Source organism: Myotis lucifugus, unplaced genomic scaffold, assembly GCF_000147115.1.
Source record: "Myotis lucifugus unplaced genomic scaffold, Myoluc2.0 scaffold_12, whole genome shotgun sequence".
Lineage (NCBI taxonomy): Eukaryota > Metazoa > Chordata > Mammalia > Chiroptera > Vespertilionidae > Myotis > Myotis lucifugus.
This window is the reverse complement of record NW_005871060.1, coordinates 9253651-9279563: the sequence shown is the minus strand read 5'-3', so window position 1 is coordinate 9279563 and position 25913 is coordinate 9253651. Positions and strand designations below refer to the sequence as shown.

The following is a 25913-nucleotide window of genomic DNA, read 5'->3' as shown; positions in this document are numbered from 1 at the left end:
CAATTAGATTTCATCAACATGATACTTAAAGGAATCACTAACATAAGAAAAAAAGTGTTTTTAGAGCAACAACTAGGAATTAATATGTTGTGCCTGAGATATCAAGACAAAAGTATAAACATTTATTAACTGTTTATCACTTAAAAGAGTTAGAATTTTACTTGTGGAGTATACCTAGTATCTAACGAATACCATATTGAGAATCCTGATACTTACAGAGAAACTTCTTCTTCTTTTCCAGTGGAAACTCATGAAATGTTTCCCAAAATAGTTTCACAGTGGGATGTGTGGCTGAGTAATCTCCCTTGTAGATGGCAGTCTGCCCCAAAAGACAAAAAGGAAAAAATGTATCTTATAGATTAGAAGATTATAGTGGACACTGTATATACCACTTGCATTTAGATGCAGGAGAGTCCTCCAAACCCTACACTTGGAAGACGGGCCTCTGGGCACACCTCCCCAGGCCACTGCTGCTTCCTTGGAGGGAAAAATATGCTCACCTCTTCCAGTTCCTCCCAGTTGTAGTTGCTGTTCCCCACCATCATGGCTCTTAGTTCTGAAGGCTGGAAGAGCTCAAGCACTTTGCCACCACACACCTTGAGGAAGCCACTGGAAAACGCTGTGTACCATTCATGAACTGAGATTTGGAAGATGTAATTCACGTAAGCATCCACAAATTCCTGCCTGCCAGAAAACCAAAGAAACAGCACCTGTTTAGCCCAAAGTCTTGTAGAATTAATCCAGTTCCCCTTTTACACTGAGGTGGAGTGTGATGAAAATGGAATTTCATTAAATTCTCATACCAGGAGGCATCCTAAGGCATTGGGTAGGTTAGAAAAAAACAAAAACAAAAACTTTTTCTGCTAAAAGAAAAAAGTCTAGGATAATGGCTCTAGGCTCCTTCCCCTTTTCAGAAACAAATAAAGCTAAGCCATCTGATATTTGTATGTTCACATATCTTAAAAGTTAATGTCATAACTCCTTTTTTTTTCTTCACAGACGTATATAAAATGCCCCCAGAAATTCCTCTTCTCACTTTCAATATACACAAGCACACAGATGCGATCATAACTCCTTTCTATAAATCTCTTAACCACCTCTGGAAAGAACTGTCATACAGTGGCTCCATCTCACTAATAATAATCAATCAAACGAAAAGACAACAGTGAATTCCCATTTCACCCACTGGACTGGCATAAGCTGTAAAGTCAGAGAATATCGATGGGACGGGTAAAGGTGTGGGGAAATGGGAACCTCATACACAGCTAGTGGGAAGATAAGGTATGAAATGAAAATGGGAATCACATGGAAATAAACAAAAATCGTGAAAAGCCAAGGCAATTTATTCAGAAGTTGCTATAGCAAAGGAGTCAGCCACTATCACTTACGTTTCAGCAGAGACTCAAAAACAGGCCGAAGGTGGAAAAGCATCAGAGTGGTAAAAGGGGAGGCTGCTGGCATGGGGAAGCTGGGGGTGGGCTAACTAGAAGCGAGCATCCTATGTGATCGGTCAGAGACGCATATTTTGCTTTTTCTTTGTTTTGGGGTGGGGGGATGTTGAGGTATAATCAACATTTAACATTAGTTTCAGATATACAACATAATGATTCCATAATAATTCTAGTTAATATCCATTGCCATATGTACTTACAAATTGTTTCTCCCCTTGGGATAATACATTTTAAGATCTACTCTCTTAGCAAGTTTCAAATATGCGTATTTTGCTTTTTTTCTGATTGGCCTAAGTTGGAAGAAGCTGTCAAGTGCTGGCCATTCGGGGCTGACTGTGTCAGGAGTTACTGAGAGGCAAGCTGGCTGCTTGTTGCGGATAAGGGGCTGGTTTCCTGAGCAGGCGGTTGCAGGTGAGAGTTCTTTTTTCATATAGAGTCTGGTCACTGTCTGTGTGCATATGTAGTCTCTCACTAGTGAGAATGTAAACTGTGAAATGAGACCTCTAAACATCCAGGAGAAAAAGTGCCAATAGCTCAAAGAATTGAAAACATAGACATCCTTTGACCCAGGTGGGTGACACAAAAAGATTCTCACGTGAATGCACAAAACGAGTACTGGGATGTGGTTTGTTTTTTAAATTAAATTTATTGGGGTGACACTGGTCAATATGATCATATAGGTTTCAGGTGTGGGTTTCTGTGTGACAAGATCTGTATGTCGCTGTGTGCTTACCACTCAAAGTCAAATCTTCTGTCACAATTTATTAGGATCCCCTTCTCCCCTCACCCGCTTCCTCTGGCAGTAGCGTGGTTTTTTGGTCTTTTGTTTTTAAATATATTTTTATTGATTTCAGAGAGGGAGAGAGAGAAACAATAAGAATCACTGATCGGCTGCCTCCTGCACGCCCCCACCTAGGGATGAAGCCTGCAACCCTGATCGAAGTCGACTCCACGAGTAAGCCAAGATAAGCTACAAGGCAGACCCATGCCAACCATAGGGGCCAACCATAGGGAGATGCAGGCAAAGGCCAAGACAACGTATTGACAGATTTAGGGATTTAAGTGGGATTGAGGAGCAAACTGCGGGGACAGGGTAGCCAGGTGACGGGATCTGACCTCAGTTTTGAGGCCATAGCAACAGGAGGAAGCTGTTGCCTACGCAAAGGGGGAGAAGGACAAGACCATCAGCAGATGCCAGGGAGCCGTCCAGGGCCCCGTGCTGTAAGGGCAGGGTCCAGGCAGCGGCAAGGGGTGGCTGCGTGCCGCGGAGGAGGAGTAATGGCTAAGGGTGGTGCAGAGGGGCCTGAGACCCCAGCAAAGAAAGCGCCAAAGCCTAAAAATGCCTTTCTGGAGAGCCTGCCTAACTCGGTGAAATGCCGATCCCTGGCCCTTAAAACGCTGCAGAAGCGCTGCGATAAGATAGAGGCCAAATTTGATAAGGAATTTCAGGCTCTGGGAAAAAAGTATAACGACATCTACAAGCCCTTACTTGCCAAGTTCCAAGAGCTCACTGGTGAGATGGAGGGAGATGCATCGACCTTGGAGGGTGATGAGGGATATGAGGAGGAGGAGGCGGCAGCAGAGGAGGGGGAAACGGAAGGGTCTGTGGCTGCCAAAAATGAGGGCCCCAACTCTGCGGTGCCCGATGACACCAAGGAATAGGCGGGGACAGAGATGGAAGAGGAGAATGATGACTAAGAAAATCCTGCTTTTTTCCTTTTGAATATTGGTGAACTTGAAAAGGCTCAGGTTTGGGACCAAAATACAATATGAATCAATTCTGACATTCCTGAAAATATATTAAATTGAAACAATCTGATCCTGACCAGCCCGTTTCAACCTTGATTTTCATTTTTGAGCCCAATAAATAATTCAAAAGGTGTTGGAGAAAACGAGTTTAATTAAAAAAATTTTTTTTCATGATCTCTTCTGTGAGGTCGGGAACTAAGGGCTTATTGAGGGTGTCAAGTAGATGTGAAGAACCACTTGGAAACCCAGTCATCACACTATTCATCACACCGCACATGAACACCCAAGCCAAGACTGAACATGTCCTCAGTGCTTAATTCTTCGATTTCTTTAGTCCTGAAATTTCCCACCGCAGAAAAAGCAGAATCCAAGAAAAAAACTCATCTACAAGACTTTGCTTTTGTAACCCAGACCTCAGCTTCACACGTCAGAAAAGAGTGATGGAATCAAGGGAGCCTGTGATGGAGGTCATGACAGTACTGCTAATGAGGCCTGGAAACTGCCACTTCAAATTTTAAAGCATGTTCTGAATGTTTGAACTTAGAGAAATAAATCGTTCTGAGGAGAGTGTATAATCTGTATAATTCTGTCAACATATGTTCATTATTTGGAGTCTCATGTTTATATGTCTTCTTGATAATATCTACAAAGGTGTAAAAAATGTTTTAAGTATTAAATCCCTCTACCTAGCATCAGAAATACTAATTTACTTGAAGAAATGCAGAATATAGCAAATTCTGTAAAGCATGTGCATATAGTGTTACATAGTTTGATCCTTGTGAAATCTTTTTGTCATGTAGCTTTTATTTTCTTACATTTTTATTGATTTCAGAGAGGGGGAGAGAGAGAGAGAAACATCAATAATGAGAGAGAATCATTGATCAGTTGCCTCCTGCACATCCCCTACTGGGGTTCGAGCCTGCAACCCAGGCATGTGCCCTTGACCAGAATCGAACCTGGGCCCATCAGTCCGCAAGCCAATGCTCTATCCACGGAGCCAAATCAGCTAGGGCTGTCATGTAACTTTTAAAATGTAGCTTTTAGAACTCTTCAATGAAGCTAATGTTTGGGAAAATATACATACTTGAAGAACCAATCTTTAAATGTGTGTCCTCACCCTCAGCTCAAAAGCAGAAAAGTTCGTTTGCTGATATGAGCTGTGCCTTCATTATTTTGTATGTATATGTGACATATTAAATATAAAATGGTGCAAAATCAAATTTTACTGCTTGAGGATAGAGTGAATACAGTTAAGGATTTTTAGGAAGGACACATTTAATGTAAAGACTCTTAGCTTCTTTTGTGGGTTTTGAATTGTGTGTGACTCAGTGATCTATAAAAGACATAAGCATGAAGTTGTTTACCACTGTGGTGTTAATAAAACAGTATTTTCAAACAAAAAAAGGACTCGGTACTCTGAATGCCTGCAATCAAATTCCAGCTCTGAGTCCTATTAGCAATGAACCTTGGGCAATTCATTTAATCTGTGTTCAGTTTCTTCTCATCTATAAAAAGAGGATAGTAATACTCCCCCTCTTCCTGGTTATTATGGACAACAATGAGTTAATTCATATACAAGCCCATAGGCCAGTGTCTGAAAAATCAGTAACTATTTCTAGGCACTAATCTCAAAATATGTAGAAAAGACTCTCTTTCACAACAGAATAAGAAATCAAAATATTTATAAGAACCTCTAATAAAAATATGTATAACCTATATGAAAAGAAAAAACAGCCCTGGCTGGTCTGGCTCAGTGGATAGAGCAGCAGCCTGCAGACTCAAGGGTCCCAGGTTCGATTCTGGTCAAGGGCATGTACCTTGGTTGTGGGCACATCCCCAGTAGGGGGTGTGCAGGAGGCAGCTGATCGATGTTTCTCTCTCATCGATGTTTCTAACTCTCTCTCCCTCTCCCTTCCTCTCTGTAAAAAATCAATAAAATATTAAAAAGAAAAGAAAAGAAAACACAGAATGTGCCTTTTTGTTGCTGTTAATCCTCACTTGAGAATATTTTTTCCATTGCTTTTTAGGAGTGTGGAAAGGAGAGGGAAGAGATACAGGGAGAGACACATCGATTGGCTGCCTCCTGCACATACCCTAACCTGGGCTGGGGATCGAGCCCACAACCTAGGTATGTGCCTTGACCAGAATCGAACCCATGACCACTGAGCAAAACCAGCTAGGACCAGAATAGGCCTTAGGATGGTAAGATTAAATATCACAGAAGTGTCCATTCTTCCCAAATTAACTTTTAATTTATCACACTTCAAATGAAAATCCAAACTGGATCTGCAAATTAATATAATTACCTGAATGTTCACCTGTAAGACTAGCTAAGAAAACTAGCAATATGTATACAACTTAGAATACAAATTCAAACAAACTTTTAATTGAATAAAATACTAGACAGGGAAAGAAATACCAGACTTGACAACACAAAAATTAATTATAAAGATTTGAAAGCACATTTTCAAAAGCAAACAACGAACCGGGAATAAAATCGGCAATAAATATGACTGGCAAAGGGTTCAATAGTCTTAATATAATAAAGAGTTCATATGAAACAAATGAAAATCATTTCGTCTCAATCGCGAATGCATAAAGAACATCAGTAGACTACTTTAGGAAGGGAAAATCCTGCAACCCTGTTTGGGGCAGAAAAACATCCTGAAAGGGCAGCACTAAGAGGAGAAGGGCTCCCAGCTGCATGCTCTGGGCAGCAATCTCTCTTCCACTTGTAGGACTTTAGCTATAGGGTTTTCTAACTACTGGTCACGAATACTGTTGGCCACTATCCCCAGGATACAGGCATGTTTATAATCCCCTTTACAAAGTCAAACAATTTCCACCACTTCCGAACTGGATTGATCTTTACCCTCTGTTTCCTGCAGTGCTTATTTGATAGTTCCTCAGAAAGCCATAAAACTTGCATGATAACATCTAGCAGGATACCCTCCCTTCAAGGCAGGTTAAACACTACCACACATCAACCATTTTTAATCTATTATAGGCCCACATTAGTAAGCAATGCGCAAAATAACTAGCAGAAAGAAAGGCAACGTGCATTACACATTTAACTCAAGCTCTAAGAGAATTCTGCAGAAAACGGTAGCATGCTGACGCTCACTGCCCAACAGGGCACAACAGCTCTCCCTGCCTGAGAATTTACACTCAATGTGTACACAGATGCATTTGCTTATGCACACATGTACACTTTTTTTCTTATCGAGGTAAAAATCCACAAAAGGTAATTAACTATTTTAAATGAACAATTCGGTGGCATCCGTACATTCACAATGTTATATAACCATCACTTCTATCTAATTCACTTTTTTCACACACAAATATTTTAGAGGTAAATATCAATAAAGTGGATCAGTGTTGTGTAAATATGTAAAGTAACCTCTACATAGAAGCAATATAAAATTTTACAAATGATATTAAATTTCTTAATAAAAGTAATTTTTTTTTAGAAAATAATCAGAGCTTGTAAGGATTAGGTGAAATGGGTACTCGCATATACTGATGATAATGTATAAGCTGATATAATTCATTAGAAAAATCAATTTAGCAAAGATACCTATCAACAGATTCAAAATGATATATCCTAATCCAATTTCACCCTTGGGACCGAATCATTAAAAAGCAATCTGAAAGGCAAAAAGAAACACTTTTATACACAAAAAATGTTTGATATAGTCTTACTAAAAATGAAGGAAGGAAAAAGGTCTGTCATATAAGACCTTTATTATACGTTGCAGCATGATCCCTCTATTCCCACTTTGCTGAGTTTTTATCTAATATGGGTGTTGCATTTTGTCGATTATTTTTCTGCATATATTGATACAATCATGTGATTTTTGTCTTTCAATCTGTTTATGTGATGTATCACATTTACTGATTTGTGAATATTGTACCAGCCTTACTTCCCTGGAATAAATCCCACTTAGTCATGGTGTCTGATCTTTTTAATATATTGCTGGATCTGATTTGCTAGTATTTTATTGAGGAGTTTAGTGTATATGATCATCAGGAATATTGGCCTATAATTCCTTTTCTTTGTAGTGTCTTTATCTGGTTTTGGGATTAGGATAACTCTGGTCTGAAAAAAAAGAGGTTGGAAGTGTTCCTTCCTCTTGGATTCTTCTGAATTGTTTGAAGAGGATGGGTACTAATTCTTTGATAATGTTTGGTAAAACTCCCTTGTGAAGCTGTCCAGACCATTTTTTTTACTGGTGTGTTTTTTTATTACTACTTCAATTTCATCAGTTATTGGCCTGTTCAGATTTTCTGATTCTTCCTGATTCAATTTTGGAAGACTGTATTTTCTAGGAATTTGTCCATTTCATCCATTGTCCAGCTTGTTGGCATATAATTGTTCACAGTATTTTCTTACAATCCTTTGTACTTTTGTGGTGTCAGTTGTTACTTCACCCCTTACATTTCTGATTCTATTTATTTGGGTCCTCTCTGTCTGGCTAAAGGTTCATCAATTTTATTTATCTTTTCAAAGAACCAGCTCTTGGTTTTATTGATCTTTTGTATTATTTTTTTAGTCTCTATGTAATTTATTTCTGCTCTAATCTTTATTATTTCCTTCCTTCTACTTTCTCTGAACTTTTCATGTTGTTCCCTTTCTAATTATCTAAGTATAAGGATAGATAGTTTATTAATAATTTTTTTTGTTTGTTTGTTTTAGTAGGCCTGTAGTGCTATGAACTTCTCTCTCAGAACTGCTTTCGCTGTGTCCCATAGATTTTGGGTTGTTGTGTATTCATTTTCATTTGTTTCCAGGAAGTTTTTTTATTTTTTTCTTGATCTCGTTGGTAACCCATTCATTGTTTAATAACATGCTAATTAGCCTCCATGTACTTGAATGTTTTTGAGTGTTTTTACTGTAGTTGATTTCTAGTTTCATGCTATTGTGATCCAAGAAGATAGTTTATATTATTTCAATCTTCTTGAACTTGTAGCTACTTGTTTTGTGTCCTAACATGTGGTCTATCTTTGAGAATGACCCATGTGTGCTTGAGAAGAATGTACATTTTGCAGCTTTGGGGTAAAATATTCTATAAGAGTCAATTAAATCCATCTGACCCAGTGAGTCCTTTAGAGTCACTATTTCCTTGTTGATTTTATGTCTGAAAGATCTATCCAGTGAAGTCAGTGGGGTGTTAAAGTCCCCTACTATGACTGTATTGCTGTTGATCTCTCCCCTTAAAGACCCCAAAAGTTTTTTTTTTATATATATATTTAGGTGCATGTATTTTTTAAAATATATTTTATATATTGGGTGCATGTATGTTTACCAAGGTTATATCCTCTTACTGGATTGATCGTTTTAGTATTATGTAGTGACCTTTATTACCTCTTGTTATGGCCTTCATTTTGAAGTATATTTTGTCTGATATGAATATTGCTACCCCAGTTTTTTTTCATTTCCATTTGCATGGAAAATTTTTTTCCATCCCTTCACTCTCATCCTGTGTGAGTCTTTTGTTCTAAGACACATCATAATTAAAATGCCAAAGGTTAAAGACAAACAGAGACTCTTAAAACTAGTAAAAGCAATTAGTTACCTACAGGGGAGCTGCCATAAGACTGTCAGCTTATTTCACAACAGAAACTTTGCAGGCCAGAAGGTATTGATGCAAAATATTCAAAGTGATGAAGAACAAGGACTTAGAATTGAAGGAGAGATCAAGTGTTTCATAGGCAAAAAGAGCTAAAGGAGTTTATCACCACTAAAGCAGTCTTACAAGAAATGTTAAAGGGACTTCTTCATAAAGAAGAAAACGGTAAAGATAAAAAATATGAATAAAATGGCAATAACTACATTCCTGTCAACTACATAAATGGATACATGCTTCAATCAACACAAGGTTGCTGAATGGAGAAGAAAACAAGACCCAGACATATGCTGCCTACAAGAGACCCACTTCAGATCAAGTCACACTCAGACTGGAAGTAAACAGAAAAACATTATTTCATGAAAGTGGAAATAAAAAAAATGGAGGATCAATATTTATATCAACAAACAGACTTTAAAACAAAGGCTACTGGTTTTTCTATTCCTATTTTCAAAAGGGAAGATTTATGGGAGGAAGCCAAGGCAGGTCACTCAGACAGTGAATTTCATATGACCTCTGCTTGCATATTTCCAACAACATATTTATGGAAGAAGCCAAATAAAGCCCAGAGTGAACTGTTTTTAATTTCCCAACATGATTACAAACAGCATCCAGTTTCTCTACTTCTGTACCTTGTTCCATAGGTTAAATGAAGCCTTCCTTTCCTCTGTGGACGCTGCCCTTGCTCCCAACCCACCCAAGTAGAGACTGCCTTTCTCTCCTCTTTTCCCACCTCCCCTTCTTTAAGCCAACAGCTATAACACCAGCTACTGTGCTAGTGATCCCTAAATCCTCATGTTCAGAGTCTACCTTCTATTCTGATATATATATAGCTCCTCTAAGTAAGTACCTTTTCCCTGTCCTTGTTTTCTACTTACTCCATCCCTTGTTTCTTTATGGTTCTTGTTGTAAGCAACCTCAAATTCGCTGATGATTGAGGTTGGCATAAGTAACTAAAAAAAATGTTCATATCAAACTTCTCTCAAGATACATGCAAACTTTCAGCTCTAAATATAATCACCTGGGTATCACAGAGACCTGTTGATATCCAAAATGAAACTCTTTTCCCCTCCACCCTGCTGTACAGATTCTATTTCCTGTCAGTTGTGCAAATTAGAAACCTCAGTGTTATCATTATATGCTACTCTAGTGCCATCCATATAAAATCAGACACAAACTCCTGGTGATTACATAACCAGCACATAGCTGACTCTATCCTCCCGCTACCTTCACTCTGGCCCTCACTACCCCTTACCTGAGCTACCTCAACAGCCTCCTCATGGGTCTCCCTATATGTGGTCTATTTCAATATGGTTGATCAGTTATCTTCCTAAAGCTGATCAACCATGTCCCAGTCCAAATCCCATTTAAAAACTTGACAATCTCTATCCTAATGCTATTGCAGCACGAACCCTCCATCCACACAGTAAGATCCCATCCCCTAAGTTCTCATCATCCTCTACCACGTGTCAAACTTGAGTCCTGACTCACATTATCCCCTGTGCCTATATTTCCCCCACTTACATTCTTCAATGTCCAATGTAAGTGTTGTAGCCTCTCCCCCTGCTTCTGTGGCACTTGGCCTATTACTCAATCACATGCACAGTAATCTACTGCAATCATTCACTAACATTGACCCTTCTTGACTAATCTTGGACTTTTCAAAGATAAAAGTTATTTATTTCCTATACCCAGCAATATGCCTGGCACACAGCAGAGTTTGTAAACTGAATTAATATGCAGATTGCAGTGACCTCACTCATAATCTAATACAAACAAAATTGAGAATTTTCTCCTCTAAAGAGATAACACAGAGTTGGTAAACCATCCAGAAAAATTACATGTACTTTAGTTAATTATTATGAGGGGGAAAATTAATTAATTTAAAATCTGTATTACAAATTCTTCAGCAATAAAACAACAGTAATAGTAAGCATCTCTTTAACCCTTTTTGGTCCAACCTCGAGGCTGACTTGACAGACCAGGCGCTAGGAGCAGGCCCAACGTCGAGCAATAAGAACATTAAAAAGTTCAACATTCAATCCTGTCAATTAATTTGAACCAGACTGTTTGAATTCCAAAAATAACACTGGACCGCAAAGGGTTAACACTCATTTATTCATTACACATTTTTCAGGCATTTTTGTGTGTGCCCAGCACTCTGCTGGACACTGGAAACCCTGTGCCAGATGCCAGGAGCTCATTCATTCCAAAATGTTTTCCTATAAATTGCCTCACTTTACCCTCACAACCGTCCCTTGAGATAGGTGGGGCAGTGATTATAACCCCCATTTTTCAGATGAGAAACTGGGATCAAACAGTTTACATGATTTGTTCAGGGTCAAAGCCAGTAAGATGGAGATCTAGAATTGAAACAGGTATCTCCTGAATTCAGGTCCTGTGCTTCCGCTATTATTAAAAAATCCATTAAAATCTGCAATTTTTGCTCTCCCCTTCTTCTGAAAAAGGGATTAAAATTTAACTTCAATCTTGGCCTTAAAAGTGCAGAAAAGCAGCAATGTCTGCGGAAGTCCCAGGTCGGGACTTACCTGTTATCCTTGCACACAGTCACTTTGTCTCCCTCAGGTATCAGCTTCTTCTGTTCAATCACTCCATAGCTTTCTCGACAAATCTATATTTAAGGGGGGAAAAGAAATGTTTCAAGTTTGTTTACCACTTGTAAGAGAGAGAAGCTTTAGGAACAAATGTAGCTTAGTGACTACTTTTTACCACAGAAAATTCTTGAGAAAGAGAGAACCTGAGTCAGAAAACATTGGCACCTTAAAAGATCTCTTTTAAGACTTGGAGTTGCCAATAAAGGCAATAAAAGAGAAATGATATGAACTCTAGAAAAGAAATATATTCAAAATAAAGAGGATTAATGCTTCAGTCATATTCTTAAGGACAGAGATTAATTATTCATTCATTTAACACATTTACTGAACTTATATACTATGACTAAATAATCTGGTACAGAGAATTCCCTGAACTGTTATTTGATTTGGAGAAAAACTAATGTTATGACTTGTAAGCATGATGAAAGAGACACACTCATAAGTAAGCTGGAAATCCTTACTGTAAAGTTGAGGCAGAAAGTCTCCTCAATATCTTCCCCAGGGTAATCTAAAAGTTCTTGAAGACTCCTAATCAGAATGATGGAGAAAGGAAAAGAGGCAAATCAGACAGGGCAATAGTGTTTTTATCTCAATCACATGTGCAGACTGTTTGCAAGGAAAAACTATAAAAGGAGATTCTAGAACAAACATAAATCCAGACCAACAGAAAATCATGTTACCATATCTTGAAAGAAATAGGGCAAGAGACCTAGAAAACATTAATTGTTCTCTTTTCCTACTGACAGATATTACTGGATTAATGAAGAAATTCAAATGAATTACATCTGACACACGTGCAGGTTCTTTTAACCCTGGTATTGCTTGGGAATAGAGACTGGGGAGATGGTGCTGCAGTGGTCCCACCGACTGCCTTCATCCACATTCTTTAGTAGAGTAATCCTTCTATCATTTTCTTAAAAAGCCACAAAGTCACCTCATCTATTAGGAATCTCAATGTCTTACTTGTTAATGCAAGGGGCTCTATATGGTAAAGACACTCTACTATCTGCCACGAAAGCACACAAACATGCTTAAAAAATATGTTTATTCTAACAACGGTCATATCCTAGTTTTCAAGAGAATACATTCTTGTAGCTAAACCTCATTCACACTTTCTTCTTTAGTGAACTCTGAGTCTGGCAGTTCCATTAAGAGTTGTCAGGAAGAAAATTCTTACTGTAGAATTTAAATTTGTATCAGTTAACCAGCCAAAATTACTATTTGATATACAGCATTCCCAGCCAGGTTGGTAAAGTAAATGGCGTGCAGTTCTATCACTCTCCAGCCTTCTCTTTCAGTTACTAAAAATTAACCCTGCCTTGGTCTCCTCTGTCATTTTTCCATATTCCTCCTAAAATCTCTCTTCCACTCCCTGTGACCCACCCCTGCCATCGGTTGTGGATTCTCGGTATTGGTGGTGCGACAGTCTCATTTCCAGGGGGCACCTTAGAGATTACCCTTCTCTATCTCCATCTTAAAATCCTTACTCTGTCCCTATAGAAGGGGGTGTTCCTTCCTGATAATGCCAGAAGGATTACACTGTTTACAGAAAGCTAAGGCTGTGGTGTCATTTTATATACTTAACCTTATGCTACCTAAAATTAATAGAGAAACTCAGAATAAAGGAGTTTAACAGCCCGAAAGAAAAGAACATACAAACATGGCTCCACTACTTTGGAAACTGTCTGGCAGTTCCTCAAAGACCTAAACATAGAGCTGCCTGTGACTCAACAATTCAACTCCTAGGTATGTACCTGAGAAATAAAAATTTATGTCGACATAAAAACTTGCACAAGAATGTCCAAAGCAGCATTATCATAATATCCAAGAAATAGAAACAAGCCAAATGCCTCATCAACTGATAAACAAAATTAGTACATTCACACAATGGAATATTATATGGCAATGAAAAGAAATGAAACACTGATATGCTACAATATGGATGGACCTTGAAAACATGCTGTTTAATAGAAGCCAGACACAAAGGACCATATATTATATAAATCCATTTATATGAAACATTCAGAATAGGCAAACCTATAGAAATAGAAAGATTAGCACTGCCTCGAAGGAGGAGACTGGAGATGATGATGACTAAGAAGTTTCTTTTTCAGGTGATGAAAATATTCTAAAATTGTGGTGACAGCTATACAACTGAATATACTAAGTGTCACTGGATTGTATACTTCTAAGTGGGTGAATTATATGGTATATGAACTGTATCTCAATTAAGCATTTTTAAAGGCTCTAAGAGATAATCCATACATATTAAAAGCCAGTGACCGGAAAGCTGTAATGACCAGAATACTGTTACGACCACATGCACTGACCACCAGGGGGTAGATGCTCAATGCAGGAGCTGCCCCCAGCCCGCAAGCCCCAATTGCTGATGGGGCCTGCCAGTCAACCTCCCAGTCCCACCCCCCAGCCGGCAGATCCGGGCTGGGACGGTGAACTGGGGGTGGGTGGTGGTGGACGCAGCTCCTTTCCTGGGGGGCCAAGGGCCAGCTCCCTCCTCGGGGCCAGCAGCCAACCTCCCGGGTCCCCCCCCCCCCCGCCCCCCCGCCTGCAGGTCCCAATTGCCTGATCCGGGCAGGGCCCCAGGCTGGGACGGAGAACTAGGGGTGGGGGGTGGTGAACCTGATCGACTCTGATCGCTGGCCAGGCCTAGGTGGCGAACCTGATCGGCTCTGATCGCCGGCCAGGCCTAGGGACCCCACCCATGCATGAATTTCGTGCATCAGGCCTCTAGTAGTAACATATAGATATATCTCTTTCCCTGGTTCCTGATACAGAGCTCCTAAAAACCTTATAAATTCCTACGTGGTAAGAGCACTAGACACATCTTTTGTTCCACGGTGGCTCTTGGTGGGCTCTTGGATGGGGACTGATCACCAGAAAGACTAAGCCATGATTAGAAGCTTGGAATTTTCAGCTCCACCCCGATATGCCAGAGAGGGAAGAGGGGCTAGAAGTAGAGGTAATAATTGATCACGCCTGTGTGAGGAAGCCTCCATAAAATCCCAGTAGGAGGTTCAGAAAGCTTCTGGGTTGGTGAACACAACCCACACCAGAAGGGTGATGCACCCCAACTTCACAGGGACAAAAGCTCCTGTACTGAAGACCCTCCCAGACCTCATCCTATACATCTCTTCATCTGGCTATTCATCTGTACACTTTCCCATATCCTTTAATAAACTGGTAAATGTGTTTCCCTGAGTTCTGTGAGCTACTGTAGCAAATTAGGCAAACCTGAGGAGGGTTTGTAGCTAAATCAGACAGAAGTGGTGGATAACCTGGGGACCGCCTCCTTGCAAATGGCATCTAAAGTGGGGTGCAACCAGTATTGTGGGACTGAGCCCTTAACCTGTGGGATCTGACACTAACTCCAGGTAGACTGTAGGACACCCAGCTGTTGTCATGGAGAACTGCTTGGTGGTGTGGAGGAAAAACCCACACATGCGGTGACCAGTAGTGTGAGAGTAAAGGAGACACACAGGAAAGAGAAACACGTGGGGGGAAGAACTGCAGCGGGGTTTTTTGTGTGTTTTTTTTTAGGCTCCCTTCTTTTCAATACTTTTCTCCCCGTACATTTCTGGACCATGACAAAGTCCTTATTTCTTTTTCAGAATAAGGGGGGAGAAGGGGGGATTATCTTATATTCCTGGGCAGTTCTGACTTTATTTTCTTTTCTTTCCTCTGCTCATAGAGTGATAGACTCTAAGCAAGTAGCTGTATAGCTAAACCTTAAGACAAAGCACACACAACCATATAGCTCCATGCACTCACACCTGTGCCACCTGTGGTATTTTCAAACTTTAATCCACACTGCCAGAGGCAGCCAGAGCAGTTTCCTACACCAATCTGTCTGTCTTTTAGCTCTGTACCTTCCTTCAGTGGGTGAAAGCTCCTTCAAGTCCTCCAAGCCAGGATTTACATTCAGTAACTTCTTATAGAGTGCCAACGGGAAGTGGAGATCGACTACGGTGGAGTTGTAGATTGCTAGTCCACAGGTTATGCCAATCAAGTGAAACCAGTTGTGCTCTACAAAACACTTTCAGAATATATGCAAATGTGTTAAAAAGAAATTCAGTGTTTCCAGCCCTCAAAACAATCTGCCATTTATAAAATATTTTCAGTATAAAAGAATAAAGGCTTTCTTAATATTTAGTTACCTTTTAGAGCAGAGAAAACTCCCCTGACAAAAATTTGATTATCCCCAACAGATACAATGTAGGCAAAGTTAAGTATTTGCAGCTCATCTAGAGATAGAGAGAACCGCTTATACAGTCATTTGCCACTTAATGATGGAGATTCATTCTGAGAAATGCCTCAGGTGATTTTACCCTTGTGCAGACACCATAGTGTGCACTTACACAGACCTAGAAGTAGAGCCTAGTACACATCTAGGCTACAAGCCTGTACAGCTGGTTACTATACAAAACAACCTGAGATTAAATCAATCACAAGAGAAAGTAGGGTGCAATCAAGAAACACAGTACGTAAGATGTATGAATCGGCTGCCTGAGTAACACAGCATACTGTTTTACTGCAAATTTATTTATAAGTAGAAAGAGTACATTCAAAAATAATGATAAAATGTACAGTGCAGGAACAACGTAAACCAATAACATGGTCTTTTATTATCATTATCAAGTAATATGCACTGTACATAACTGTATGTGCTATACTTTTATAGGACTTGCAGCACAGGTGTACTCACATCAGCATCACCCCAAACACAAGTAATGTGTTGTACTACATTACAATGGCTATGATGTCATAGACAATAGGAACTTTTTAGCTTCATTATATTCTTATGGGGCCACTGTCACATATGCGATCCATCACTGACAGAAATGACATTATGCAGCACATCACTGTACTGATTTAGAGCAATGGTGTCTAATAGTACTTTTTGCAATGATGGAAATTGTTTATTCTGTGCTGTCCAATGTTGGTAGCCACTGGAAATGTGGCTGGTACAACTGAGAAAATGAATCTCTGGTACTATTTAATTTTAATTAAATAAAATTTCAATTTCAATGGTCACATGTGGCTAATGGCTACCTTTTAGCACAGTACAGATCCAGGAAGAAAACTGGTAGAAAAAGAACTAAATTATGGCCTGGTTGAAATTAAAATGCTCCTTAAAACTTAGCTCTCCTACTGAATTTCAATTTAAAGTGTGTGTGTGTGTGTGTGTGTGTGTGTGTGTCTATCTACTTGTATTAGTAGTCATACACATACTTTCACTGTTATTAAAATAAGACACATTTGGCCCAGCCAGTGTGGCTCACCAGTTGAGCACCGAGCCAATTTGATTCCTGGTCAGGGCACATGCCAGGTTACAGGCTCAATCCCCAGTGGGGGGATGTGCAGAAGGCAACCGACTGATGATGTTCCTCTCTCATCAATGATTCTATCTCTTTATCCACCTCCCTCTCTCTATAAAAACTAGAAATGGAAATAGGGACAATGGATAAAAAAAGTAACAACTAGATACATTATTTAGACATTTTAAATTATTTTATTTGTTATGCTTCCCTTTTCAAAATCAGAAGCCTTGAAATTGGCCTCACAACTAAAATAAAAATTTAATTATATCCATCTGTTTAACTATAATATCATTAACTTACTGTATCTGAAAACCACAAGAGATTTGAATCTTGATAGTAGGTAAACATTCCATAGATGGGATTCAAAAGTTCTTTTAACAGTAAAAGAAAGAACTCCTTTGTGACACCACCAGCATCCACTGCTTCTTCACCATCAAAGATTACCTTTAAAACAATGAAAGCAGAATTAGTAATTCAAAGAATCTTTGGTATTCTACCTTTTTTTTTGGCAAATTCTTTCCAAAGTCAGGACAAAGGAAGGAAGATATAACACAGAAGACAATGATGCAATGAAAACTGCAAGGTGTATCCGCTGATTATTCACAGGCACTTGCAGACACACAGAAAGAATTTTTACTAGGTACTTCAAGGAATACAAAGGTTAGAAGTTCACCATAGGTCCACAGAAAGTTTACCATCTATTTAGGGAAGTAAAGCAAACATCAAAGAATCCATTAGAGAATATACTTTATTTTCAAAGAGTAAAATACACTGAGAGGTAAATGTTCTGGCACATAGAGAAAAGCAATGATTAACCTGAGTAAAAGAAGAAACTGATGAATATGGAAAGGAGAAGGGCATTCTAAGTAGTACAGAGCTGGGTTCTGTAAGGGGCTACAAAAAGACCCATGAACAGGCCCACATGGGGCATGCTGAACCCATAATGGTCATCATAGTAACAACTACAGCAAACCAATGAGCGAGAGTTATTGAGAGTTACTATATGGCAGCACTTAAACTCTATGACCTAATCCTCAGAACAGCCTTATGCGTTGGTATTACTATTATCATCACCATTTTATAGGTAAGGGCTCAGGCAAAGAACTTAAACAGCATTTGAAAAAGCTATCCTGTGGTTGTCTTCAAGGCTGCCTACAACAGGACAAGAGTAAAGGTGGGGACAGATGGCAGCAGAAGACAACTCAGACAAGCTACAGAGCAAGAAGTGTCTTATCTGAACTACTGATGGAAAACAGTGCGCAAAAAGAAGCTCCTGTTAGATCAAAAATCTAACCCAGAAGTTCTAAGAACTCCCAGGCAAATGGATGGGACAGATAATACTCATTGGACATTTTGGAAAGGGTGACAATATCATGAAGACCATGAGTTTCTTACTTATTGTGTTTCAGAAACTGGAGTTCACAAGAGGATTGTTAACAGAGATAGGGAAGTCTTCTGAAGGGAAAGATAAATTACGTAAAAGTTCAAGTAATTCTCTAAATACTTATTAACACCTACTATGTACCAAGCACTATGCTAAGCCCTGGGAATACAGTAAGTACTAACACAAACATGCACAGTCTATGAGGAAAGACAATTTTTTAATTCAGTAAAATTAGGGTACTAACAGTGCCTATAACAATAGGCCAACAGCTTTCCAGATGATTTCACCACCTTTCTATATTCTCCTTTTTACCTTCTTTCTCTTAAATCTTTGACATCCACAGACTTCCTAGATGCTGGCTTGATAGTTTTATACCTAGTTGAAGCTTTAGTTTTGCTGTTGTTTGCTTGTTTTTGGTTGAGCTGGAGCAGATACCTTGAAGTCAGCAGACAAAGAAAACCCTATAACCTCTCAAGTAATCCACTGGCATTTTTATCTGATGTTATGTTGATATGTGCTATTTGGTGATTTGACAGAAGGAGATGATTAAATTCTTGTAAAATAAATGAAAGAAATAATGAATGGCTATACTCCACAATTTTAATAGTAAGATCTTTGCTACTTCAACCCTGTTTAAAGAAAAACTAGGAAGATATTTGGAAGAATATACTGAAGGGCTCACTTTGAGAGGCTTTTTTAGATCAATATCAGAATGAATGCTCAGCTCTCTCAGGGCATCTCCAACGAGGTTGTTCCTGCGAACGTGAAGAACCAGGAAGGGGCTTCTGGCCAGCAGAGGCTCCAAGGTGAGAAGCATGAAGACATTCTGCAGGTTGGCTCCATTGACTGCCACCTGGAATGGCACATCAAGAACACAATTAGAGTGCACCTGTGAGTGGGGACAGCAGCCAGCTGTGCCTTTCAATCTGGGGTAGGTGGGAAGCATGCTGACTGCAACTCCATTTGGTCTTTTTTATTTTCCTCTTAACTTTTCCAGTTAAATTTTCTAAGTTACTATGTTTATAAAACACACATATCTTTCTAATCTGAACCCAAAAAGGTTAACTGAAACAATTTGATCCATAACCAGTCCCAGGAAAATTATTTAGGCCTAATTAAGACTGAAATTATATTGTAATAAAAGAAACATGGAGAGTGGGTAAAAATTATGACATTCAGAATGGCAGGACAAGAAACCTAATAACCACTTTTAAATGTTTTTTATTCTGTGAAAAATGTCCATTTTCTCTGGAAAACCTTTCAACTGTGGAAGGAAGGAAGGAAGGAAGGATAAATAAGGCTAGAGAGAAACAGACAGAAAGACTGAGAGATGAAGAGAGAGATGAGTGAGGTTTGGTATCTACCGACAGTAGAAACAGGTAGATTTGAATTTCTAATTTGCAAATAATAACTTGGTAGGCACGTCAAAACCAATTATATTTTATAATAAATATGTGTACTTGAAATTAATCTCTATAACTTAAGTTTTAGTTCAATAAAGAGTTACCAAGCTCCGTTTAATTATCTCTCTATCTCTATCAAGGGTCAGTGGACGACTGGACCAAATCCAGCCTACTGTCTGTTTTTGTACAGCTCTTGAGCTCATAGTGGTTTCTACATTTTTAAATTTTGAAAAAAAATCTAAAGAATACTTCACCACATGTGAAAATTATACATATTTCAAATTTCATTGTACATTAAGTTCTACTGGAATACCACCATGCTCATTCATTCACATACTATTACTTTTTGTTCTATGACAGAGCTCAATAGTTGAGATAGACAATATGGCCCATAAAGATCAAAATTTTAATTTACTATATGGTCCTTTATGAAAACACTTGCAAACCCCTCATCTATGTAAATGTGTACTCACTTATATGTGTTGTATTCAACATAAAATTGCTAAAACAAATAATAGTTCTAAAAGTTAGAATAGAATGCATCCAAATATACTTTCTCCTATTAGTAAAAATTAGAACTGAATGTGTAGGTTAAAAGAAACACATAATAAGAGGAAATAATTTTTAAAATATGATACCTGCATCTGTAGTTCAGCATCTGTCTGTAACATTTTGGTCTTGGCTTGGGCATCAAAGATGAAAGGGTAGGAACAAAGTGTTACAGCATCCTAAATAAAACATTGACAAAATTGTAGTATCCACAGAGAATACTGCTGGAAAAATATAAAAGTAAATTTAAAAAGAATCATTTACCTGTATTATAGATGGTCTAGTCTTCTGCGTAAAGAAAAAGAAAAAGCCTCTTACTTGAAATGCAAAACCTATACTTTTTACACCCTCTACAAATGTGAAATACAAATAACAAAACATATAAACTATCTGACTATTTATTTGGCCATGGAACTAACCCCATTTGAATGGCTGACTAGATTTTAATGGAACAGACCAAATGTTTTGATGGACACAAACTGAGAAAAAAACTAAAAACAATCTTTAAAAATTTTTAAAGGGCTGTTTTAGGTCATTTCACTAACTCCATAATTCACAGCATTAATAGAATTTTCTTTCATAAAATAAATCTAATTATAAAACATTGATATCAGAAGTTACGTTTATTGTGTAAAGTTAATGCAAATTTCATTTATTTGTCAGCATGTTACATCTCTTCCTTACACTTACACACACACAGGCTGTTACACTGAAGAGTAACCAAATATTTAAAGCTATCCCTGACTCGGCACTTGAACCAATGCTTGACCTACAGAAGACACTCCATCAATAGGTAAATAAAATTTTAATAAGCTTTGAGCAGGGAAATAACAGTAAATTAGGAAAACACACACAAACATATCTAAAAGATATGCTAGTTCATTAATGGGGGGAACACATCTCTTCTGGAAGTTTCTGTTAGGTTATATGACAAACATTATTCATAAATGTAACAGAAACAAACAAAAGTATCAACAATATAGATCATGTTGACCTGTAGTATTTCTCAAACAGAAAAGTATGGATTTATCCTCAGAGATCTGAGAATGCTATATAAATTTTTTAAATTTTGTAGTTTTTTATAAATAATATCCTAAACAAAATCAACGAAAACACATTCTTAATGACCTCCTTATATTGGTGTGTCACCATATAATTTACATTTATTTTAATGATTGCATTGGTACCATGTTATTCTTAATTGTCCAAGAATAATAAGAAAAGAAGAAAAGCAGTCTTTCTTGGTAAGTTATTCATTTGCACCCAGGAAAGTGCCAGAGCTGCCCTGGCTCTCTGTGTGAATAAAGGTTTAATATCCGCTAAAAGGAAGAAAGAGATGAGTCATCCCAGGATGAATAGGACACGTTTCAGAACTCAAGCACCAACAACTGAGTTGAGGGATGGTTTCAGGAAGACTACCCACGTTTAGAGTTTGTTTGTATTTAATTTGTAAATCTGGTTCGGTTTTATTTAAATGCTATATGAATAAGAAGTGTATACCTACCTCCTTTTGTGTTTGTGTATAGTCCAATTAAATCATTTAAAAGCAAGTTTAATTAAAATCCATCCTGTTTATCCTATAGAAACAGGTCCCTTAGTGAATCTTGGAACACTTCCCTAAACTGAGGAACACTAATCGAAGAGACAATTCATACCAGTGACAGGTATGAAATCATGCATACATAATCCAGGTCAACTGACTCACTCTCATGCCTACATATCTAATTACTTTGAATTTAGGAATTGAAATCACTAAAATAAAACACACACACACCATAAAACTGCACTCTAAAAAATTACTCTAAGTACCTACGAAAAGCATAAGTATCCGGGGAAGTAGATTTTAAATTGGTGCCAATATTCAGAATTTTAGAATCTTTATCTCAGAAAGATTATTTTATTCTAAGTGTTAGGAAGTTAGACCTGAGCAGCTGGGGTGGGGCCTGTCCTGGAGTCCAACCATACTGCCTGTCTATGGGCGGCCCAGCAGACAGCCAGCAGGAAGGTTCAGAGCCAGCCAGTTCTTGGCGCAAGCTCAGAGGAAACTGACATAACCTCAATGTAACCTTACTGGGGTCCTAGACTAATTATAATAAAATCTGCATTTCAGTTTTGACCCCACACCCCCATGAGTTTTTCTGTATGCATTGTGTGTAAGGGCAGGCCCAGAAGAAATATAGTTTCTGTCAACCATTCCTGAATGCAAATGAAAGTCTCCACTCAGAAAATCCCTCTATTATTTTTTATTTTTATTTTTTAAAATATATTTTATTGATTTTTTACAGAGAGAAAGAGAGATGGATAGAGAGTTAGAAACATCAATCAGCTGCCTCCTGCACACCTCCTACTGGGAATGTGCCCGCAACCAAGGTACATGCCCTTGACTGGAATCCAACCTGGAACCTTTCAGTTCGCAGGCCGACGCTCTATCCACTGAGCCAAACTGGTCAGGGCGAAAATCCCTCTTTTAAACCCAGGAGTTCGGGGCCTGGCCTGCTCCAGGTTTGGAATGTTATCTTCAATAAACCCCATTTTGCTTTCCTTTCATTGACCTTAAAATCTTTTCTGCGTAGACAAAAAGAACAGAGGTCCCAACTGGTCACCCCGATCGGTAACAGAAACATGACCTGCTTATTCAAGAAAAAAGGATGAACTTTAATGTGTGTTGGTCTATAAAACAAGATGAAGTTTTGAACACTTCAAATGTAAAAGTGACTATGGGAGAAGCAACAGTAGTGACAGTGGAAACAGTTGTTGGCATTAAAGCACCCTAGTATACCTAGTATTTTTAAAAACTAGTGCAATATACAGGTGGGACAACTATAGGTTTACAGTTATGAGTACATGAAACATAGTTCATAATTATTATATTATTTATTATTGTATTATTTTCCATACAAAATGTAAACCTACTTTTGTCCCCACTCAGTATCATTTCAGACAATCAACAGCTGTGTATTTGTCTCTCTCCAGTCCCTCTCCAGTTCTCTGACTCTCTGTACCACCCGCTCCCTGCAAGCCCCACAAGCTCTTATTCCCCCCCTTCACTTCTTGCCTGACCCCTCCCCACCCCCTGACAGAGCCCAGATTTGGAAAGAGGCTGATCTATGTTCTGGAGAAGGAGAGGAGGTTAAATTTCGGGCAGGGTCACCATGCTCTCAGTTGAGTGGATTTGCTGAAAAGAAATCCAAAACTACCTCAGTTAGGAACCAGAGCCAAGGCCACAGAGCTGGTGGTCCAGAAGACCCTCCCCCCGAAGAGGACCACAGTGCCAGCTCTAAGGAAGGTGCAGAAGGCAAGGCTATTTGGTCTAAATAAGCACCAGATCTATATGAAGGTCTATTATACATCTACAAACTTTGTGTAAGTCTGTAAGTTTTAGTATACGAAATATAATAATTTCACTTAATTTCGTATGTGAATGCTGAATATTTTAGATATGGTATTAATACTGGTATTTCCATATGATATGAAGTAAATACTGAAACAGCCATGTTATGATTTAACTTCAAGGTTACTTTCCCTAATTGAGAAGGACACATATGAACTGACATGTGATCCCCTGTGAGGGGCTGCCTGCCCTAGGCTGTCTGTTCCCCCAAAATGAGTCTCACAAACCTAAAACTAGCAAAGTACCAGCGATTCACATTTCAAATGTTTGAAATGGGGTTGCACTGTGACCTTTTTTCAAGTATATGAAATAAGAGCAATGAACAAGTACATGGTACTGAACTGAAGAACTGGGAATATCTTTTTTATTTTTTAATTCCAAGCCAACATTTCCTAAATGTGACTGTGACTGGGGACAGGAGTCATTGCATAAATACCTGCTGTGCCAAGAAGGAAACACAGGAGCCTCTGCTGTGAGGCCTGCCTGCACCACAGGTTCCTATACCCACCATGGGCAAAATCTGGCTCCCTGCCATCACTGATGCTGAGGCAAAAACATCTGCCTTGTCTGACCATGCACAATACTGGTACTCAGAGACAAAACACTGCCTCCTTGTAACACATATGATAACAAGTTGACTCTAGTTTTATTTTTGAAGCATTTACTTCACTAACTTTCTCACTTGTGCTGCCTCTATGGGAGCCACAAAGTCACTCATTCTGTGTTAATTTTCAAGTGGATGATGGCAGTTTATTAATGGAAATAAACAAGCCACTACCACCTCTTCTTTAAAATGAGCAAAGCCGGGAATCGAAGATGGCGGCATAGGTAAACACTGGAGTTTGCTGCCTCGAACAACCACTTCAAAAATACAACTAAAAGTCGGAGCGGACATCACCAGAACCACGGGAAGGCTGCTTGAGGAGAGTCTCTTCATCTAGAAGCAAAAACAACAGCATTCCGCCGCTCAGTGGAGGCGCAGTGTGGAAAATTTAAAAGGTACGCCGGTGCGGTGGTGAGGGTGCGCCCCGCAAAAGCGGGCTGGCGGCTGAGGGCGCGCGATTGCCGTTTAGTGCAGGAGCGAGTCTCAGACTCTGGGCTACAGATCCGGGCGAGTCTCTAGGGACCCAGACTCAAACGGGAGAAGCAGGACTGTCTGGCTACGGCCCCCCCGAGGTTTGCAGCGGTTACGGGGACAGAGAGGCAGAGCCCCTGGGGACGGACTGAGAGCAGTCATAGCGGCTCCCTCCTCCCGCCCTGTTGAGCCCGCCCCGCCCAAGTCCTGCGCACAGCCATTTGCCGATCGCCTCAGGCAAGGGCTGGACTAGCGCCTCCCCAGAAGACAGACGTTTTCCACAGCTGATTCCTACAGCCAGTCGGCCTGGTGGTCAAATCCCTCTAGTGTTAACTACAACAAGTAAGGCTTGGCTAGAACAAGACTGTGCACAGAGACCACAAGGGGGTGCACCAAGAAAGCATATAAGATGCGGAGACAAAAAAACATGACAGAAATGGAGGATATGGAGCTAAGAATCGCAATTTTGAGGGCTTGCCATAAATTTGTGCAGAGCCTCACGAAAACTAATGAGACCCTCGATGCTACGATAAAGAAATTAGAAAGTAAGCATACACGGACTGAAATAAAGAATATTATACCCAATAGCAGACCAGAGGAGCACAAGAATCAAACCAAAGATTCGACAAAAAACACCCAATTGGAAAAGCAAAATGAAAAAAGAATCCGAAAGTGTGAAGATAGTGTAAGGAGCCTCTGGGACAGCTTTAAGCGGTCTAATATCAGAATTATTGGAGTGCCAGAGATGAGAGACAGCAAGATATTGAAAACCTATTTCAAGAAATAATGGCAGAAACTTCCCCCACCTGGAGAAAGAAATGGACTTACAGGTCCAAGAAGCGCAGAGAACCCCAAACAAAAGGAATCTAAAGAGGACCACACCAAGACACATCATCATTAAAATGCCAAGAGCAAAAGACAAAGAGAAAATCTTAAAAGCAGCAAGAGAAAGAGGCTCAATTACCTACAAGGGAATACCCATACGACTGTCAGCTGATTTCTCAACAGAAACTTTGCAGGCCAGAAGGGAATGGCAAGAAATATTCAAAGTGCTGAATACCAAGAACCTACAACCAAGATTACTTTATCCAGCAAAGCTATCATTCAGAATTGAAGGTCAGATAAAGAGCTTCACAGATAAGGAAAAACTAAAGGAGTTCATCACCGCCAAACCAGTATTATATGAAATGCTGAAAGGTATCCTTTAAGAAGAGGAAGAAGAAGAAAAAGGTAAAGATACAAATTATGAACAACAAATATGCATCTATCAACAAATGAATCTAAGAATCAAGTGAATAAATAATCTGATGTACAGAATGAACTGGTGATT

The 25913-nt window shown here is 39.1% G+C and overlaps 2 protein-coding genes across 9 annotated transcripts in view; one reads left to right on the top strand and one right to left on the bottom strand.

Moving 5' to 3' along the window:
• The window catches only part of HERC3 (HECT and RLD domain containing E3 ubiquitin protein ligase 3), an 81631-nt gene that overhangs the window by 2449 nt on the left and 53269 nt on the right, over positions 1 to 25913 (bottom strand). For 6 of the 8 annotated variants that reach the window (XM_006084612.1, XM_023750417.1, XM_023750419.1 and 3 more), the window contains 9 exons: positions 20382 to 20405; positions 20207 to 20296; positions 18848 to 19018; positions 17082 to 17225; positions 15330 to 15496; positions 11904 to 11970; positions 11377 to 11459; positions 501 to 684; positions 217 to 319 (listed from right to left, as the gene is read on the bottom strand). In XM_006084612.1, the coding sequence (XP_006084674.1) occupies positions 217 to 319; positions 501 to 684; positions 11377 to 11459; positions 11904 to 11970; positions 15330 to 15496; positions 17082 to 17225; positions 18848 to 19018; positions 20207 to 20296; positions 20382 to 20405 (1033 nt within the window). Of the gene's footprint in view, positions 1 to 216; positions 320 to 500; positions 685 to 11376; positions 11460 to 11903; positions 11971 to 15329; positions 15497 to 17081; positions 17226 to 18479; positions 18719 to 18847; positions 19019 to 20206; positions 20297 to 20381; positions 20406 to 25913 lie in introns of those variants that run through there. The other 2 variants (XR_002828163.1, XM_023750421.1) reach the window with 2 other exon arrangements.
• On the top strand, positions 2275 to 3984 carry NAP1L5 (nucleosome assembly protein 1 like 5). The gene has a single exon (XM_006084641.3). It carries the CDS (start codon positions 2643 to 2645, stop codon positions 3111 to 3113), a length of 471 nt encoding a protein of 156 aa, XP_006084703.2. The 5' UTR covers positions 2275 to 2642; the 3' UTR covers positions 3114 to 3984.